Here is an 18,961-nt window from a genome sequence, read left to right on the forward strand (position 1 = left end):
GAGTCTAATAAAGTTTGAGAGTTTTATTACAGTTTGGGAGAACAATGTGCATTGTGTTTATGTCGCAAACTGAAGGCCATTTGTATGCGTGCAGTTGATTACTGGAGTCACGTAAGAAATGCAGAAACATGGTACAGTAGTGACTGTACAAAACAATTCAAAATCACAGGCACTGCAGTTCTAGTCTTGGACTGAAACTCAATTCAGAAAGGGAGCAAATAATGTACATTAAAGATCAAAACACTACTAGAGTTACTGCTTTGCACCACAGACATGTGTCAGATTCTTTTAAAGGAGGCAAGTCCGCATATTACATCCAAATCAAGTCTCTCTTGTGACAGCTCCTGTAATTGCAGTTCGAGTGGCAAAGCTTTTGCATTCAAATCTTTAGTGATTTTCCAATGACAAGCCTGCTTCACGGGGCAACTCAAACCAACGCACTCCCTTGGTTGCTCTAAACAATCAGAACTCAAGCTTCCCACAGGAAAGGGAAACACTTCTCAGGCAACAGAAGGCTGTCCAGTAACAAATGTAGTGAAATCAAGCAGTGAAGGCATGTATGGAAACAAGAAGGATTAACAAGGCAATCCCAGACAAAATATATATAAAATATATTACAAATAAGATAACAAAGATAAGAGTAATGGTGTGGTAGGAGAATAGCTAAAAATAATATTTAAATTAGATTTAGATTAGACACTACAACCTTTGGCCAAAAAAAGTGTTAAGAGACCGCCTTAGTAAGACAAATTATTTGTAGTATATGTATGTACAGTCAATGTGTATATACAAAAAGATATAAATATGTACATGCCACCCTTAAAGAGCACAGAGGAAGATAGAAATCCACTCAAGCTGATCACCAAAGGCTGGAGGAAGAGGAAGTCCTAGTATGGCTCTCTTCTGATCCCACTAATGCACACTTTCCGATAAGGTGATGGCTTCCTGGATTTCCCGGACAACAAGGATGCGTGCCAACATCTGCTCCAGTTGTTCTTTTGGGATGGGTTGAGTGGAATACCAGATGGGACTGTTAGGGGCCACCACAGGCTCTGGCGTAAGGTAGAAGGTGTCGTTACGCCCTTTGGCACTCTGTGGACTGACAAAAAAAAAAAAAGGTGACTTAGTTCCAATCAAAAGTTTGGCCGCACTCCCAAATTAACCTCACATTTAAAATAATGTAAAAAACATGTAAAAAGCATTGCTAAGAAAAATCATGGACAAAACTAACTTAGGGCACGACCAATATGGATTTTTGGCATGGCCGATATACAGGCCGATATAAGTAATTCATTTATTTTTTATTTTGATGTAATTTTTTTAAACTATCAAGTAGCCTCTAGTTTAGTGTATTTCAAAGAAATATACACACACATACAGAAAAACGCATTGGTCAACCTCTAAGGCCAAAGCAAATTTTCGGGGGGTGTTGATGGTCTGATGCCGATATGCACCGCTGATATTTTAGGGCAATATTTTTGGCCAATTTAAAAAAGAAAAAAAAAAGGTCTTGCCTATAAATCATGTGTATTATACTTAAACGTCAGTGTTTAACTGACAGCAGGGGGCGCTGTATATTCATGTTTAGTATGTTCTTCGGAGGGAACTTGTTTGAAAGACAAAAATCAGTACCGTATTTTCCGGACTACAAGTCGCTCTGTAGTACAAGGCGTAACTATAAGGCGTAACTGCACCGTTGACAAGCCTCTCCCGGCAGCACGTTGTTCAAGCACCCATTTGAGAACTCGTTCCTCTAGCTCAGGCCATCTAGATTTTACCCCGCGATAAGCTTTTTTTTTTGTTTTCATTGCAGGAAGAGTAACCTCCGCTTTTCACCAGTCCCTCACAAGTTTCTTTCTGCTGCTCGATTACAGTTTTTGAAATCTTCAGTTGTACAGGAGTAGCAGATACTGGTACACAAGCCTCGAGCGGCTTCTAGCGTCTGTCATTGTGAAAAAAAACAAAAATTGGGGATTATATATTTTGATTTATAAGTCGCACCTGAGAGTCAAACCCTGAGCCAAACTATGAAAAAAGTGCAACTTAAAGTCTTAAAAACGTTAAGTCTCATATGGTTCGTTCCATTTATAAACTTGTGGCCGATTTTCGCTGCAATGTTTCTTCGCTCCCCTGAGGCCTAGTTGTGGGAGGGCTCATTTTAAAGCTCTGACTGAGATCTTTCCAGGGCAAAAAGCGGGAACACTACCACTTTCGGTGTCGGGGAAATCGGCCCATAGCCGATATTGACAATACCAAAATATCTGCCGGATTTCTTGGTCAGGCCCCAAAACTAACCAAATTATAGTTTGAAATGGGTTTAAGAAAAGAACAAAAAAGAGCTAATCACTGAATAAATGAAGATTAGACACAAAAGACTTGAGCCACGGTACTTTGATCCGCTGACAAGTGTGTCTGAATTTCAGATACCTGCTATACTATATTAATAGTATACAAACATGGTGAGAGGTGACATTTTCAAATGTTTTTCTGATACTTGGCATTTACTGCAATCACAAATTTTAAGCAGCAAGTCAGTTTAAAATGGCACATTTCTTTGTAGTTTCCTAGCAACAGTGACTAACAAGGTTAACTATGACGAGGCTGTGTCATCTCTGCACATCAGCCACAGAAAAGAAAGCAGAAGAGTTTCTGCTGTTACCGGTGGAAGGCCACTTACCAGAGTGTCCAAGTGCTGTTTTCTTATGGTTTATTAACTGTACTATTCCTCAATTAATGAGTACTCACAAAAATATATTTAACAGTCCCTCTGACCACCATTCATTCACGCACACACATCATCCATCCTGGCCTATTGTACGTGTTTTTAATACTAGGGGAAACTGGAGTGCTGGGAGGATTCTAGGCAGACAAGCAAACTCCATACAGAACGCGATTGAACCTGGGACCGTCCAGCTGTGAAGCACGAGCACTAACTGCTACACCACCGTGCCGTATTGGACTTACCATTTGAAGAGGTAGAAATCATACAGCTTTATTGGACATCTCAAAGGATTATCGGGGTCCTCCACTTGCTCTGAATACATGTCGTCTGTCACTGCGGACAACAGTAGGTTCATGTTCAGAGCTCCATCCTTTTTCAGACATGAGCAAAGTCAACACTTACCTTTTTGCCCAATAAACCTTTCCGTCGCCTTCAGGTACCGAATGCTAGTGCTTTTGTCTTTAGGGTTATTAGGACTCTTTCGTGTGTGTCTCAGGACTTTAGAAAAAGCCAATTTTAAATGTTGATCAATTGTTTTAAGATGAAAATACCTGAAAACAACAAAAGTTAGTTTTTCTGTGTAGATATAAAGCATTTACTTACATTCACTACAGTGAATGTAAAACAAGGATGGTGCAGCTTACTTTGTGTTGAAGAACATTAGAGTAGTTAGTAGTGTTGAGGGGGAGTGAGCCCCCAGTTGTTTACATTCCCACAGCATCTCCTCAGTCACATGACTGGGAATTATATAACCTGGGGGCAAAAATACAAACAATGTGTATATACTGTACCTTGAAAAGTACTAATCACAGGACTACCATTTTCTCCTAAAATAAAAAATTAGAGGTCGAGGTTCCAATTCAAAACACAGGACCTTGCCATCGCTTTCGGTTACGGAGATATCGGCCTTTAAATCAGCATATGATATGATATGGATACCGATTGCCAATACTGTTAAATGCCCATATATCGATCTAATATATCAGCCAGCTAGATCGACCTCTATGAAGGATTGCATAAAATTTGGTCTAGACCTGTTGATATATCACTGAATTCTATAACAATGTCCTTACCTAGTGGATGAACAGACGGACTCCATGGATCCAAAATATGGTACAAGCTTTGAGCAAACCGTGTGTAGTACTGATCTGAGAAAATATCATCCACTCGCCCATTGTCAAAGAGATACTGTAGAGCAAAGGAAAGTTATTAACAAGAAAAGTCATGCATTTAATCTATTAAAGAGTGGGCTTACTTTTTGCATACAGAGAAAAATATAATAGAGAACATCTGCCTCGTAGGACTCTCCCTCCAACCCATGGGCCTCAGTTGTCATATAACACAGGCCCATGCAAAGCTCTGCAACTGCACAAGACACTAAATCCTCCTGGAAGCGCAAAGCCTGGCGTCCTAAAAGATGGCCCAGGTGAAAGAATGAATGAGGCATTTACACAAACCAAAACTGTACTCGCAATAAACCTACTTCCTATTGGAGCCAGATAATTTTTATCAGATTTTTCCAATTCATCATTTTTCCGCTGAGCCCACATGCGCCACACCTCAAGCCCTTCTTCTGGCTTCAGTGTAGCTGGAAGGAGTAGCTCCTGAACTTGCACCTGCTGGTGGCCTTGGTCGTCCACTTCGGTTACTGCCACAGTCTGGCCCTGAACAAGCACCATTTAACTCAAACATCACATAAATGAAGCAAAGTGTATGGAAAACAACCGGTACCTGTAACTGCGCCTCCTGCCCTATCAGTCCCTGTGTGTGCAGCACTTGCTGCTGAGGGTCCCAGATAAGGGACTGTGTGGCATTGGAGTAGCCTTGTACAGCCACCGGGATGTGGATGTTTCCATTCATGAGCTGAGCAGGAAATAATGTATTTGCAGCCAGTGTGTGCACCACTTCCTCTTGTCCCCCCATCCCAACAGAGTTAGTAATGCTGGAAACAGCCTGAGCTGTGGTAGTTTGGTTTGATAGTTTCAATTTGTCATTTTCAACAGTAATTTGGGTTGGCATTGTGGTCATTGTTGTAGTGTTAGCTCCAGTCACTTGTACAGCACCATATGCCTCTTGGGGAATGGCAATGTGTGTAACTTGCTCTCGTCCAGAACCAGCAGGAGCTGAATAGACTGGGATAGTCCAGGTCTCGCCTGTGGGGCTAGTGATGGTTCCAGTAGCACTATACAGATGCGAACTGTCCACAGTTAGGAGGTCAGGCCGCAGAGACACATAGCTCTGCTGCTGCCCTTGGCCCTGGGGAATAGCCAGGACTGTGGCCACCTGTTGGCCAGGGAGAGCATAGGACACTGTGATGGGCATGTCCACCTTGCGCTTCTTGGCAGGCTGTAAAACACCAGCTCCTTGAGATGTGGCAACAGTTGTTCCCAGTATCCTTCGTTCACTGTCCTGTTGCTGGGTCGGCGACAGTGCACCCACTGTCTGGATCTGAATCTGTTGCCCTCCTGCAACTGCTGCTACCAACTGAGCTTGGAGCTAAACAAATAAATAATCATAATTTTCTGTGAAATGCATTTGTATAAATTTGTCAATGGTTGCCTAGTGCCTACCTGTTGATGCTGTTCCTCTGTGAGATCCCCAGGTTGAATTAGCTGTGCTGTTGTGACACCGTGGAGCTGTTGGTGGGAACCAGAGGGAACTTGAAGGACCTGGCCCAGCATCTGACCTTGTTGTTGGCCAATCTGCACCTAATTCCAGTAAATTATAACCAATGTGAGTTTAGTGATTACAGAGAACTCAGAAGCACTCTTACACACCTGTACAATCTCCTCTGTGCCCTGAACAGCCTGCAGTTGAGAAGTGGCCTCAGGTATCTGCTGCTGAGATTGAACCTGAACCTGTACCTGCACCATCAAAGGTCAATATTTAAATTAAGATTTCAATGAATCATGTACGACATTGTTGCAGAACATTGGGTAGAGTTATTTACCGGACAAGCCAGTTCGAGGAGTGACCCAGCAACCTCAGTACTGTCAGTGTAAATGCAGTTGGCCTCTTGCTGGTACACCATAGTGGCAGTGGTGGTCGTGCCATCTCCACTCTGCTGGCTAAACTCCTGCAGGGCATCAGGACCTTTATTAGCCAAAGACTCCAAGAACTCCTTCATGCGATGTTGAGGGATGCTTCGAGCTTTCTGTCGCACCAGCTCCTCATAGGAACCAGTGCCATCCAGGGAGTTATTCATTACTGCTATTGCAATATCGTAACTGGAATATAGAACCGAGAAAACAACAGTCAAAATAACATGCGGAAAAGAAATGTGATGAAAAGATGCTTTTGAAACACTGTTGTGCACAGTCTGAAGTTGTGATCAGATAGAACCACAGCTCCAGCTGGCTGAAATAGGAAAGGGTTAACTGTAAGCGAGTGTGTACGATCTGGCACAAAGCGCGGTTTCTTTCCAAATCCAAAACACTGCTCAGTGCAACCATCAACAATCGTGCACGGTGAATAACTACATGACAGAACTGAACGACAAGGCACAAAATCAATACGTTATGTTGTGTGTACCCGTGTACACTTTAGCTAGCTGCGACAGGCTAACTAGCCTCGTGTTGTCACAACATATTGTTCAGGAGCGGGATCATCGGATTTAAATCACAAGCAACGATTGGTACAGTATCTAACCCCCGAGTCTAAATATGTAAGATGGGATACAGACTGTAAAGTAACGTAATTTGTTTTCATGCTGATATCCAATGGTTAGCAATTAGCATATGAGTTAGCTTACCTACCTCTTTTCCTCCTGTCCTCCACGATTTCTTCTATCTTCAAAATTACTCTTCTTGTGACTACACTACGTGGCCCGGTATTATTTGCCTTCAGTGAGTCTATTCAGTGTTTTCATGCGTTGTTTCAGATTTATGAACGCATTTTCTCATCATTGTTGCTCATATTTCGCTCGGCGCCATTTTACAACAATGTCCATAGACCAATCAGCGCACGGTATGAAACTATCGCGCGATCTTCAGCGGAAACATCGCGTTATCTTGTGCCTGAATGGCGGGTGTTAAAGGCGACGTTCAAAGGCTGGTGTTTACTTTATCTATGGCTGATAGTGAACAAAATAAGGAGGATACCAGTCCACCTTAAACCGAGGCTCTCCAAGAAAAACGCTCCTAGTGGTTTACGGACCTCTGATTCTTTTAAGGTAGTACCAAAAGATACTCTAAATACCAAGACTGAGCCTGGTTAAAACAGACAGAGGATATTCCTGTAGGTCTGAATACATTGTTTTCTATTATCTATCTGAGTAGTACAGACAGATTAATTCTACTAGACCATTAATTTCTTGCATTTAATAAAGTCAACTTTTTTTCTATCTTTCCCCAAGATAAAGGCTAAAAAATATTTAACAGCATTTTATTTAAAACAGCTTTTTCAGACGAGTGGTCTGCTGATATTACATATTTAGTAGCAAACTTTATGTTAACTGTCGGCTCGAGGAAGGCAGAGGAGTATGGCTTCTTAGTTCTCATTCAGATCTTTCCTGGGTCTTCCTTGAGGGTAACTGTTCTGTTGAAGACAAGCTGCAAGGAAATAGGTATGCAACAGTTACAAAATGTGTCACTTTGGTCCTTTTTACACCAATATGATCAAACATTATAACAATGACCTGTGATGCACCTTTCTATTTATACCAACATACAGTAGTATCATTATGTACTGTGCTTCGGCCTGAGTGGCACCACTCGGAGGCCACTGTGATTGAATGGCATTGAACAGTATTTGTTTCATTAATGCAGTTGACAAAAAAACTGCCTGTATTCAATGAGAACGATGAGGAAGAGGAGCCTTTGCGCACAGGCATCGTGCATGAACTCTCAGTTCATTCATCAGGCAAATTTTGCAGAATGGAAACAACCCACAGCTGCTGGTCATCTAACAATCACTGTTGAAATATGTCATATTTTGTTGCCATGTTTTACTGCTTCTAGCAACTTTATGTCATTCCATGATGAACAAATCAGAAATTGCTTCACTTCATCTGTCAGTTGTCATAGTGTTATCCCTATTTGGTGTATTCTTTTTTACTTCTGATATTCATTCAAAAATGTATTCTCTCGATACTGTACCTTGTCGGATGAGCTGTCAGGATCTAGTGAGAAATATCCCACTCTCTCAAACTGAAATTTGTCAAATAGTTTTGCCCCTTTCACTGAGGTATCTATTAAGGCACTTGTGATGATATCGAGGGAGTTCTGAAAAGATCAAGAAACAGAAATTAATTAATCAATTTGTTTTTTTGTTTTTTTTCGAGTACTCACAGGGTTAATATCGCTCAAGAAACCACTGGGTACTTCAGAGGTATCCTCTGGGTTCTTGTGTAGAAACCTGAAAAGAAATAAAAGCACAGAAATTAAAATGAAACTTTGTAAAATAATAATAAAATAATTGCTGAAGTATAACGAATGAAAACTTACAGCCTTTCATAGAGTCGGATTTCGCACACCAGTGGCTCGCTGACCCAGTGAATGAAGGATTTGGGTTTCTGATTTGCTTCCACTGTAGTTGAGCTGCAGCACGTCACCTCCAGCTCCACAATGTTTCCCTGAGCATCCTGACAACAATTCAACCAGATAAAATATGTTCTGAGTAAACAGAGTCAGATTTAGCCTGCAGAGTGTGATTCAATTAGATTTTTTAAAAGATTCAAGGCCCAAGGCTTACTAAATACACTGGCCTAATTAAGTAGCTATTAAATTTGCTTTAGACTATTTTGCTGACATATATTTTGTAATTAAATTATTTTATAACTAACTATTTTACATCTTGGTTTTAATGTTTTTTTGTAGACCCTAACCAAACCACACAGGGTCAGCCCTTGTGAAATTCAGACTTATCATACTCATTCTTACCTTAATAACTTTCTGGACAGATATGATGTACCCTGCATGTCTTAAGCCAACTGATTGCTCAGGTGTTAATCGTTTGTAACCCTTCTCCATAACCTGTAAAACAGTTTAATCATGAACCCAAATGTTGTAACACGTTGTTCTTATCTATAAGTTTATTAATGTTGTTTTTGTTTAATTTTCTGACCTCTCTGAAGTCGCTCTGCTCAATGTAGATCGTCCCTGTGAAGGGAATTATGTGGCTGCCCTTGGCTTCATTTGCAGGAAAGTCTGGTACAGTCACATCCAACTATGCAAGAAAACAACAATAATTGACTACGAGCATCTAAGCTTATAAGGCAATGGCATACAGCAACATATAGCAAAACTCTCCACAAACCCTAAAATCATCCGGCAGGTTGGTTATAGTGACTTTGAGAGGCTCAAGCACAGCCATAGCTCGTGGGGCGGTTTCATTCAGCACTTCTCTCACACAGGACTCCAGGAGGTGGGGCTCAGTCGTGGTCTGAGAAACTGTGACTCCCACCTACAAAAGGGTTAAAAAATAATCACTGAAACTTCTCTCACACAGCAAAGAGATACATAAAAGTCAAATGCAATGTTTTGAGTACTGATACAGCGAATAACACTGATTATTGCAGCGTGTAACCAATTACAGGGTAGAATACACAATATTTAATAAAAAAAATCTGTGTAATCTGGGTGCTAGTCATTGCGCGAGAGCTGCAAATGTTCCAAGTGTGCAGTGGTCAGTGTCATGGTACTATGAATGGGGAAATTATGGGAAATGGTGATAATGTTATGCCTGATTTGAACACCGTGCTCAACATACCCGTGCACAGAAATTGTTTATCGCCTCAGGGGGGAAACCTCTCCGTCTCAATGCAGTCAAGGTGAAGAGACGAGGATCATCCCAGTCTCTAAAACAGGTATAAGGAAAATATATATTAGTATGCATAAATAACACTGTAAATATTTGTAGTAATTTCACCTCTGATAAATTATCTCTTAAACATAATCAAACATATACTGAGCCAACATTTTACCTGACTGCCCTCGTTTCCACCAGTTTAATAATTTTCCTCTTAGACACAACAGTATAGGTGAGGTTTAGGCGGCCGTATTCCCACTGGACGGGGCAGTACACATCCAAAGCATTACACAACCAGTAATAGGATGAGCGCCTGACAAAGTAAGTGTGTTAGTCTTTTAAATAACAGGGGATAATATCAGAATGTGTAGACTACATAATACATAATACATACTGTACCTTGCCTGAAACTCTTTGGTACAAAGAGAGTGTGTAATATTTTCAACAGAATCACACAGACAGTGAGTGTAGTCGTAAGTGGGATAGATGCACCTGTATAAAAACATTACGTTACATTAGGTCTTTGCCTTTTAATATAATTAATAGGCATTACTTTGTAGCAAATCATTTATTTAAGAATCAGTATAGTTTAGCAGCATAGAATACCGTACAATACAAAATGAGCTGCAGACATCGCCTACCACTCATCTCCGGTCCTGTGATGTGGCGTATACTTGATTCTGTAGGCAACTGGGTCCATCTTCCCATCCTCCATCACCATCTTCATCCTGAGTGTGGCTTCTCCTTCTGCAAACAGCCCCTTCTTCATCCTCTCAAACAAAACCAGAGATTCCTCAATGGGACGGTCCCGCCACGGAGATGGGGGAGGATTGTGTCCCTTCAGCTCCTCTCCCTTCTGATGGCAAACATACGCATGACCCCTGAAGATGTAAAACTACAGTTATTTGTCTATTTTAGACATATATACAGTATATTGAAGCAGCTTTGAGTATACACTAACCTGCGTATAAGCTCCACTGCAAGGTCATAAAGTTTCTGGAAGTTGTCAGAGGCGTGAGTCACTGCATAAGGTTTGTACCCTGGGTAAGATGAGAAAGGATTATACATTCAATTTATGTCAAATCACATAATATTGTGAACACTAAGCAAAACACTGTTACTTGTTGGTAGTTTTGATAATACAGTATAATATTTCCATTATGTACCGTTTAGATTATATTCTTATTATACATACAACTTTGAAATACATTTTAATAAAGGTTAAAAAGGCATTATTTAAATTCTAAATAATGTTTTGTAGCCTCAGTTATATTTACTCAAGTACATGTACTTATGCAACTTTTTAACAAAATTGTACATTATTCTTAGTTTTATCATACAGTAATTTTTAAGTCTACTTATTATAATGAAGTATCTGTACACTTGAGCAAAAATAATTGTCACTTTTTCCACTGAGAGTAAATACTTACGTTAAAATTATATATTTTCCCCTACAGTTTCCAGCAATGTCCTAATGTGTAGAATGAGCCCAGACCTGTTCACCACAACTGTCTATAAAATCCTGCACTCACTCAAAAACGTGTTACTTCAGGTCTGAAGTGCCGTCATGCACGAGCTTAATATAGAACCTGCAGTTACACGAAAGACCTGAGGTGGCAGTAGTGAGTATAAAATTACCAACTTGCATCTAGCTCCTTTAAGTGGTAAAAGCTTATTTTTTGAATATAAAATAAATTTTAGAATTATTTTGTTTTTCTGTATTTCCCTTTCTTGGAACTTTCTTTGTAAATATCATGATTTCTACATTTTGTTTCACACCAATTATGGCGTCACTGACAATAAATCAGACTTTTTTTGCTCAAAGTTACTCAGTAGTCAAGTTCTCAAAGTACTTTTTTACTTTTAAGTGGTCATATAAATGGTCACATTAACTTAAGTCTTTAAAAGTGCTTTACATCAAGGAACCAGTCACTCATTCACACACCAATGTACGCAGACAACAGAGGCAAGGGGGGGTGAAGTGTCTTGCCCAAGGACACAAGGAGAGTGTGCACCTGCGGAATTCGAACCACTGAACCACTCTGGTCAGAAGACGACCTGCTCAATTTCTTGGCGCCACTGCAGAGAATTCCCTTTTGCTTGAGGAATTGTTTGGGTTACTACTTTTTACTTGTACGTGAGTACAATAATTTCAAAGTAGCGTTACTCTTACTTGAGTAAATATATTGGCTACTCTACCCACCTCTGCAAATGAGCGATATATCGATGACTCGTAAACTTACCGAGCCATTCAACCATGTCCCTGATGGCAGTAAAGTATTTTTCCTCTTCCTTTTCTGGATTTGTGTCGTCATATCTCAAGAAACAGATTCCATTGTTGGCCTACAAAAAGGATAGCGAGTCACTGATTCCGGGGTCGTTAATAATAAATCGTAAAATAGGTCAATGATTAAATATGATGACAGTACAGACCTTAGCGTACCCAAAATTAAAGTTGATCGCTTTAGCATGTCCAATATGAAGAATACCATTGGGCTCCGGGGGGAAGCGAGTACGTATCTAAACCAAAATAGTCAATGTTAAACCTGGCTGTTTGTATAGTGTATATTGTATGGACTATTTAAGCACTTGGTTAATTCTATCAAAGTATATAAATTAATAACCTTTATACATATCATACGTACATTCGCACTTTGAATTGCTTTGAGTACTCTATAAATAAACCTTCCCTTGCCTTATATTCTCATCAATGCAACCTTTTCACATTATTTTGACTTTTGCCTTATTCTGCCATTCAATGATATATACCTGTCCACCAGTGTATTCCAGATGCTTCTTCAAAAGCTCCATTGTACAAGGTGTAACCACATAACCTTCCGTTGTATAGTTCTCCCCTGTGAAAATCATTGCAAAGAGTTAGAAAAATAAAAAAAACACTGTCATTTTCTGTTTGTTTTTTACCTGGTTTGTGGAACTTGATGGCTTCTCCCCTCAGCTGCTCCATGAGAGATTTACCTTCGATAGCCACCACACCTGATAAACAAACATATTAAAAAAGTGCAACCCAATTTACATTTCCTTAACATTTATACAAGTACTTCTTTTACCATTTACTGTGGTCTCCTCTTTCTTCACCTTCACCTCATTATCAGACTTTGCTTTTGAAGCCTGCAAAATCACACGCTCATTAGATCACTTCTAAACCTCCACATGTCTAAAGTTCTGTAACTTCCACTGACCTTTGGTTTCTTCTCAAGGTCAGATTCGGTCTTTGGTCCCAGGAGATGGAGCACCTTTCGACATACAACGCATGATGTTGGAGAGTCGATGGAACAGTAGAATAACGAAATATGATCGATTACTCACCTGCATGTCAACTTCGTTTTTGATTACTTTTCCATCTGCCCATTTCAGAGCAGATCGAGCATCACCTAAAACAAGTCAATATGGGGTAAGACACTGATACTAACTAAAAACACAAAAAGTAACATTTTATTAATGAACAGGACCACTATTTTCTCTCTCTCTACTTTCAAACAGATAAAGTCTTTTTACCCATTAGCAGTCCCATGTTGAAACGGTACCTCTCCTTTAAAAGCTGTTCTTTGTGCTTCTTAATTACAGATTCCACCTGTAAACATTCCTCTGTCAATGAACAAGCTTCATTCTTTTGTAGAGTAACATTTTTTCAGATTTTTATTTTCCTTACTGCTTCTTCAATTTGTTCTGGCGTTATGACCACACCCACGCCACAAAAATCTTCAAATTCTTTTTGATTAATGGCATCCTTGGGATGACTCTTAATATAATCCAAAGCCGCTGAAAAAGAGTTATTAAGATAAGGATGTTGGGCAGATCATCATGCTTGCTCTGTCTGAACCACTTTGTTATGCATGTGTTTTCAGCACACAGTTGTGGTTTAGGAAGTGGTACAAGGTTTTGTTTTGCATTTGCTCAGCACCATCACTAAATAATATACAGTAGAGATGTTACAAGTTATGACTTCTCAGAAAGGTCATTTTTTTACCTGCGAGTTGCAGCTCTGTGGAGATTTTACGCTGAACAATCATGTCAGTGAGGAATGACAGGCGTTTGACATCTTTGAGGCGAGAGGTCATGCTGTAAAGCAAAGTGCCCATGGCTTTGTCCACTCCAGAGCCTCCACATACTTTTTGGGCCTTAGAAAGGAAGAATGAAAGTGACATAACTAACATGCATTCAATTAACTTTAAACAGACATAAAGGATTAATACTATGATAGTGACAAGACTGTAAGTGAAAACCCCAATGAAACACCACACATAGCAGTTTTACATGATGAAACTCTGGTTGCAGAAGTGAGGGACACCAGTAGCTGTCAGTCACGTCTGCACACAGCTGTCCACGCTCACTTGTACAGTGTGATGTATTACCTGGCCAATGGCTTCACTCAAAGCAGAACTCAGCGCTTCATTCTTCAAAGTTTCCTTTGCCTTCTGTTCACTAAGTCCAATGGACGTGAAAAGTGTCAAGACATCTGCCATTTTCCACAGTATATGCCGGCTTTCTCGGAGCCAGACAGACACGCCACCACCACACACGGGCAGACCGAAGAGAAAGAGCAAGAGCCACTTCCTGTAAAGCATTGACACTAATGATATACAGCAAGACTGGCCAATCAGGAACAGGAGCCTTTACCTTAACAGCCAATGAGAGTTAGTGTTGACATCTTACAGGGCGGGTTTACTGAGATTTTCGTATAGTTGCATCAGATATTAAAAATGAGAGTTTTGCTTTTGCTTTGATCATTAATAACACAGAGCATAGGTTACACGGGCTGGTTATGTTTGCGTTTTGGTCCACGGACAGATAAATGTTGTTTAAGTAATCCATTGAAACTCTGAGTAACAAATCCAACGAGGAGCTTCCTTGAGCATGCTAGCTCTGCTTGCTTACAGTGTTATAACGTCGTAATTGGCACTGTTACACGCTACATGTTGTGTTGAAATCGACTATACCATTGTCGAGTTTACATGTTAGCACCGCCAGTGTAATGGTTAGGTTGTGTTTTGGTAAACAAATGTGGAGATCTATTGAATTAGCGAGGTGTGAGTTGCGCTTGGAGTTCACTCTCGCCTGTGGACAGTCTTTCCGGTAAGTTGGACCAATGTCAACATTGTAAAATTAAAACTTGCCATGTTGACATGATTTCTCTGCGTCTAAATCTTCGGCTACTGATCTTTGTCGCTGCATATCTAGTTTGGTTTTAGACCATGTTGAGACCATATCTCTGCAGCTCTTATGTTGCTCGCCATACGCTTTCTACATTTCTACACGCGCTAAGTGACTCACGTTTTAGATGCACTTTCTTTCAGATCTGAACATGATGAACACAGTCTACAAACATTTGGATCAATGTACTATTAAAATATAACTGGACATTTAAAAAAAAGATATATATATATCATAGTTACAAGTGTCTTTGAAGACTTGGGGGTCAATGTTGCACTGTTGTGTTTTCAAAATATGAATGAAATCAGTTTTGACTCTGTTTTCTAACAGATGGAGAGAAACAGCTGAAGGCCACTGGACTGGAGTGATGGGAGGACGGGTTTGGACCCTAACCCAGACAGACACTCGACTATGGTACTACGTTTATAAACACCAACAAGACTCCACACACAGGAAGTGGGCAGAAGAAGACAGTGAACCTGAGGCTAAATATGAAGTGGATGTAAAGGCTGAAGCACTCCCCTGCAGAAGCGAGGAAGAGGAGCTGCTAAGAGACTATTTTCAGCTCAATGTGAATTTTGAAGAATTATACAAAGACTGGGGAAAGAGAGACCCTCATTTTAACGAGATTGCAGATATTTTTTCAGGTTAGGTTATCTGCAGACTATAGCTATTGGAAACTAGAACTCTTGAAATGGCTTGCTGCTTTGATGTTAAAGCATTTATACAATTCTCAGGTGTGCGAATGCTGCGTCAGGACCCGACTGAATGCCTGTTTTCTTTCATCTGTACGTCCAATAACCACATTTCTCGGATCCAAGGCATGGTGGAGAGGCTTTGTCAGAGTCTAGGCACCGAACTGTGTCTCCTGGATGAAACCTCTTACCATGACTTTCCTGCTCTCTCAACTCTAGCAGGTGCAGTATGACGTTTGATTGTATGATTGAATTATGATGAATTCTAATGTATGACTTGTTTATCACAGAATCCAGCGTGGAAGTGCGTCTGAGGGATCTTGGTTTTGGATACAGAGCTAAGTTCTTGCAGCAAAGTGCAAAGACCATTCTTGATTCGCATGGATCTCATTGGCTTGGTGGTCTTAGAAATATCCCATATCTTGAGGCCCGTGATGCTCTCCGCACTCTCTCTGGGGTGGGAACAAAGGTTTGTGCGTATGATATTAACAAGGTAATAAATAAATAGATTTTCTGTTTCTGAATTGAAATGCTTGTGCTCACCTCCAGGTGGCAGACTGCGTGTGCTTGATGTCTCTAGATAAGCCAGAAGCAGTTCCGATTGACACACATGTCTGGCAGATTGCAAAGCGTGATTATAACTTTGTTTCGAATAATGGACAGAAGACAATTACTGACAAACTTCACAGAGATATTGGTCGGTATATTTAAATGCTTAGAATTGCTGAGTTTCTAAAGTAATTGACACTAGCTTAATTCTACACAGGTGATTTCTTCAGAAAACTATGGGGTCCGTATGCCGGATGGGCACAATCTGTAAGTAAATGTTACAACAGCAACCATTAGTCATACCTCAGCTCTTAGTGCAACTGACCAATTTGTCTCTTTGCTTTTAGGTGCTGTTTTGTTCAGACCTTAAGAAATTTCAAAATCTGAGGAAGACACCAGTCACAAAGGAGCAAAAGAGAGAGATCAAATGTGAAGCAGATGACAACGAAATGGTTCAGTGCAAAGTTAAGAAAGAAGAAAAAATAAAGACCCAAAGACCCAGGTATAAAAAGACAACAAAACTGACTGGGACATGAAGAGGTATTTATTAACTCCATGGTTTTATGGTGTGTGGCCTGTCAATGGTGGCCACACATGAATATGCTTCTAATGGATCTTTCTGTATGATGAATTTGCAATGGTAATAAAAAACAATTCAATCTGCTGCATTCCTCCAAGTGGTTTTCCAACATGTTAGTGTTTATGTTGATTAAGAACCCTTTATTGTCAGCTGCTCTTCAGCTACTCTTTCTGAGTGTACAAAAATAGACACTTTCATTTCCAGTCACGTGTTATACACAACAGTCTTTCAATGACCCATTGGCAAATTTTAATTTTAATAGGATTTTCAATTTCCATATTTCACGCCTTTTTTCTAGTTACAAAAGCTCTGTGTATGCATTCCCACTAGATGGTGCTATATACTATATGAACTTTGCACATTGGCCATTTTTTTCTTCACAAAATCCATATCTCATCACCTCCAATGGCTTACTTGCTTTCTATATATTACACTGGATTAGTGATAAGTGTTTTTTCAATTGGAATGTCATCAAAAACAGCGGATGTGATGCCCTTATGTTTCTCTATAGGCAGTGTTTGGCTGCGTCAGCGCTTCTTTTTATAGCAGCTATTGCAGTCATCTGCTGCCTCCAAGCTCCAAATGTGACTTCAGTGACAACATCCTCAGCATTCAATTTATTCCTTTATATATTTACTTTTATTTATTATCTTGTTTCTACCATAGTAATGACACTACTCTGAAATCACACTTTCTGACTATATGTTTTTAGGCTTTCATTTTGATGCTGTACGTTTACCTCTCACCACTAATTTGATAAAGTTAGGAGATCTGAGTGTCTGTTTGATAATGCAATAAAGCAAAACTGGATCAACATGATGCAGACATGGTGCAAGCACAGAAAGGTCAAACTATCAACGTAACATTCTTTCTACCTTTGTAGAAGGTCACAGGCGCTATTCCACTTTCTTCCCAGTGTGGCCATTAAATATGTATTTATCTGGGCAAGTATTCTCAGAGTTTCCCCTATTAATCAGATTTATTGTGTCTTTGTTGGACAATTGTAAGTTAGATTCTTACCTTTTGAGTTAAGACAGATCTGGCATACTTTTTTGGTTATTTTTGGAAGTATTATTTCATTATATAAAAATGCTCTCAGATTAGATCTCCTCGCTTTATCAAATTAGAGTTGATAGGTAAACATATTATTTCAAAACAAGACAGAAAACGGAAATAAATTAAACTCGTCGTTACGGATATGCCTTACGGCCCTATATAAATATGTGTTATTGGGGGTTCCTGTGGATGACCTAGACTTGTTTGCGCAGGTGCATGTGTTGTGGCCTCAGCTGTTTGCCTGTTTTCATGTCGTCCATTGAAGATGAGGTTATTTTTGCTCCCAGTGCAGCCATGTGTGTTAATGCACATATGAGTCAGCCTTTATGCACTGCCCACTCGAGCAGGACAGAAGCCATGGCTCAGCTTCAGGGCAAAGTCAGGCTGTGGACAACACCCGAGGTCACCGGAGGGCAGGATGTAAGAGATGAGAAAAGAAAGGTGAAAGTGCGCTCAGGGTACGATGCAAAATAACACGAACTAAATAGATGTGTTGGTCTGTCTGTTACATAAGGGCTGAGAATGTTCATGTCCTAAGAAGAGAGGGACAGTGCGTAGCTTTTGTCAAAAACATCAGCGGGTGGCATCTAGAGTCTGCGGTAATGTGTAATTCACAGGTGAGTGAATAGTCACAGAAGAAAAGAAATGTAGGGACATATCAGTAATTTAATGTATTAGCGGACATGGCTGAGGAGGGCAATTCATTTTTACAAGGGGCCACATGACATGAGTAACCTAAAGTGAGTGTGAGGGCTGCACCATAACTTTTTTTTTAAAGACAGAATAACTGTATGTAAGAAGAACTGATGTAAAGTGATTGTAAAGTTAACAAAGGTGTAGGGCCGATGTCATAGGATTGCCCTATGAATTAAACTTAATCTATTTTGCTCTTCTCTCTGCTAATGTCACTTTGATTAAATAAATACATTAAATTAAAACACTAAAATTAAAAACATAGAACCATTCAGTGTGGAAAATGCTGGAAAAAATATATGAATTATGGAAAGAAAGTCGAGGGCCAAACAGAATTGCTATAATAAAAATATGTGTTAAAAAAATATATGTTTGACATGTTTGGCAGTAAATTATTAAAACAATGACAAACGTACCCTGTGCAGATTGTAGTAATATAATTCTTTTACTGTTTCCAGTGGTGGGGTTTATATTTGCAAGCTTTTGAAAGTGTACTGTATTCATTCATTCTCCACCCCATGTTGGTTGACAGGCTAATGCAGCCACTGCTGCCCCAGGGCTGAAAACTTTCCTCCTGTTATTTTCCATTAAATATGACAACTGCTTGAGTTGAAAATATAATTCAGGTCAGTAAAGCTATAATGTCTAGACTCTAGTGGTTTGGGAAAATCTACACATCTTTAAAGCCATCAATGGTTCATATTGTGCACACAAACATAGACTAATGAAAGGAGAAAAGGACGACTA

At 39.9% G+C, this 18,961-nt stretch overlaps 3 protein-coding genes across 5 annotated transcripts; 1 reads left to right on the forward strand and 2 right to left on the reverse strand.

Annotated features, from left to right (window-relative positions):
• Positions 1-40: 40 nt before the first annotated feature.
• LOC306963961 (transcriptional regulator QRICH1-like) lies at positions 41-6,711 on the reverse strand. 3 transcript variants are annotated; one of them, XM_079557765.1, is made up of 12 exons: positions 6,478-6,711; positions 5,673-5,949; positions 5,500-5,586; positions 5,293-5,430; positions 4,454-5,218; positions 4,206-4,386; positions 3,978-4,132; positions 3,796-3,910; positions 3,367-3,475; positions 3,125-3,273; positions 2,965-3,055; positions 41-1,099 (listed from the first exon to the last, which is right to left on the reverse strand). In XM_079557765.1, exons 2-12 carry the CDS (start codon positions 5,925-5,927, stop codon positions 913-915), a joined length of 2,232 nt encoding a protein of 743 aa, XP_079413891.1. In that variant the 5' UTR covers positions 5,928-5,949; positions 6,478-6,711; the 3' UTR covers positions 41-912. The 3 variants fall into 3 exon arrangements, with proteins under 3 accessions (XP_079413891.1, XP_079413892.1, XP_079413893.1); XM_079557766.1 differs by having other exon boundaries at positions 5,673-5,798; positions 6,478-6,710; XM_079557767.1 differs by having other exon boundaries at positions 5,673-5,798; positions 6,474-6,710.
• Positions 6,712-7,042: 331 nt separating this feature from the next.
• qars1 (glutaminyl-tRNA synthetase 1) lies at positions 7,043-14,029 on the reverse strand. Its single transcript, XM_079558971.1, has 23 exons — positions 13,843-14,029; positions 13,458-13,608; positions 13,140-13,249; positions 12,986-13,061; positions 12,797-12,861; positions 12,670-12,723; positions 12,538-12,598; positions 12,392-12,463; positions 12,239-12,324; positions 11,903-11,989; positions 11,713-11,812; positions 10,431-10,509; positions 10,111-10,350; positions 9,869-9,961; positions 9,645-9,782; positions 9,431-9,518; positions 8,978-9,124; positions 8,786-8,887; positions 8,602-8,694; positions 8,167-8,303; positions 8,011-8,077; positions 7,819-7,944; positions 7,043-7,272 (listed from the first exon to the last, which is right to left on the reverse strand). Exons 1-23 carry the CDS (start codon positions 13,951-13,953, stop codon positions 7,222-7,224), a joined length of 2,334 nt encoding a protein of 777 aa, XP_079415097.1. The 5' UTR covers positions 13,954-14,029; the 3' UTR covers positions 7,043-7,221.
• Positions 14,030-14,327: 298 nt separating this feature from the next.
• On the forward strand, positions 14,328-16,443 carry ogg1 (8-oxoguanine DNA glycosylase). The gene is made up of 7 exons (XM_079558640.1): positions 14,328-14,563; positions 14,972-15,288; positions 15,379-15,558; positions 15,627-15,805; positions 15,886-16,033; positions 16,103-16,152; positions 16,233-16,443. The coding sequence occupies exons 1-7, from the start codon at positions 14,463-14,465 to the stop codon at positions 16,419-16,421; spliced, it is 1,164 nt and encodes a 387-aa protein (XP_079414766.1). The 5' UTR covers positions 14,328-14,462; the 3' UTR covers positions 16,422-16,443.
• The last annotated feature ends 2,518 nt before the right edge of the window (positions 16,444-18,961 follow it).

Source organism: Gobius niger (assembly GCF_951799975.1).
Source record: "Gobius niger genome assembly, chromosome: 6".
NCBI lineage: Eukaryota > Metazoa > Chordata > Actinopteri > Gobiiformes > Gobiidae > Gobius > Gobius niger.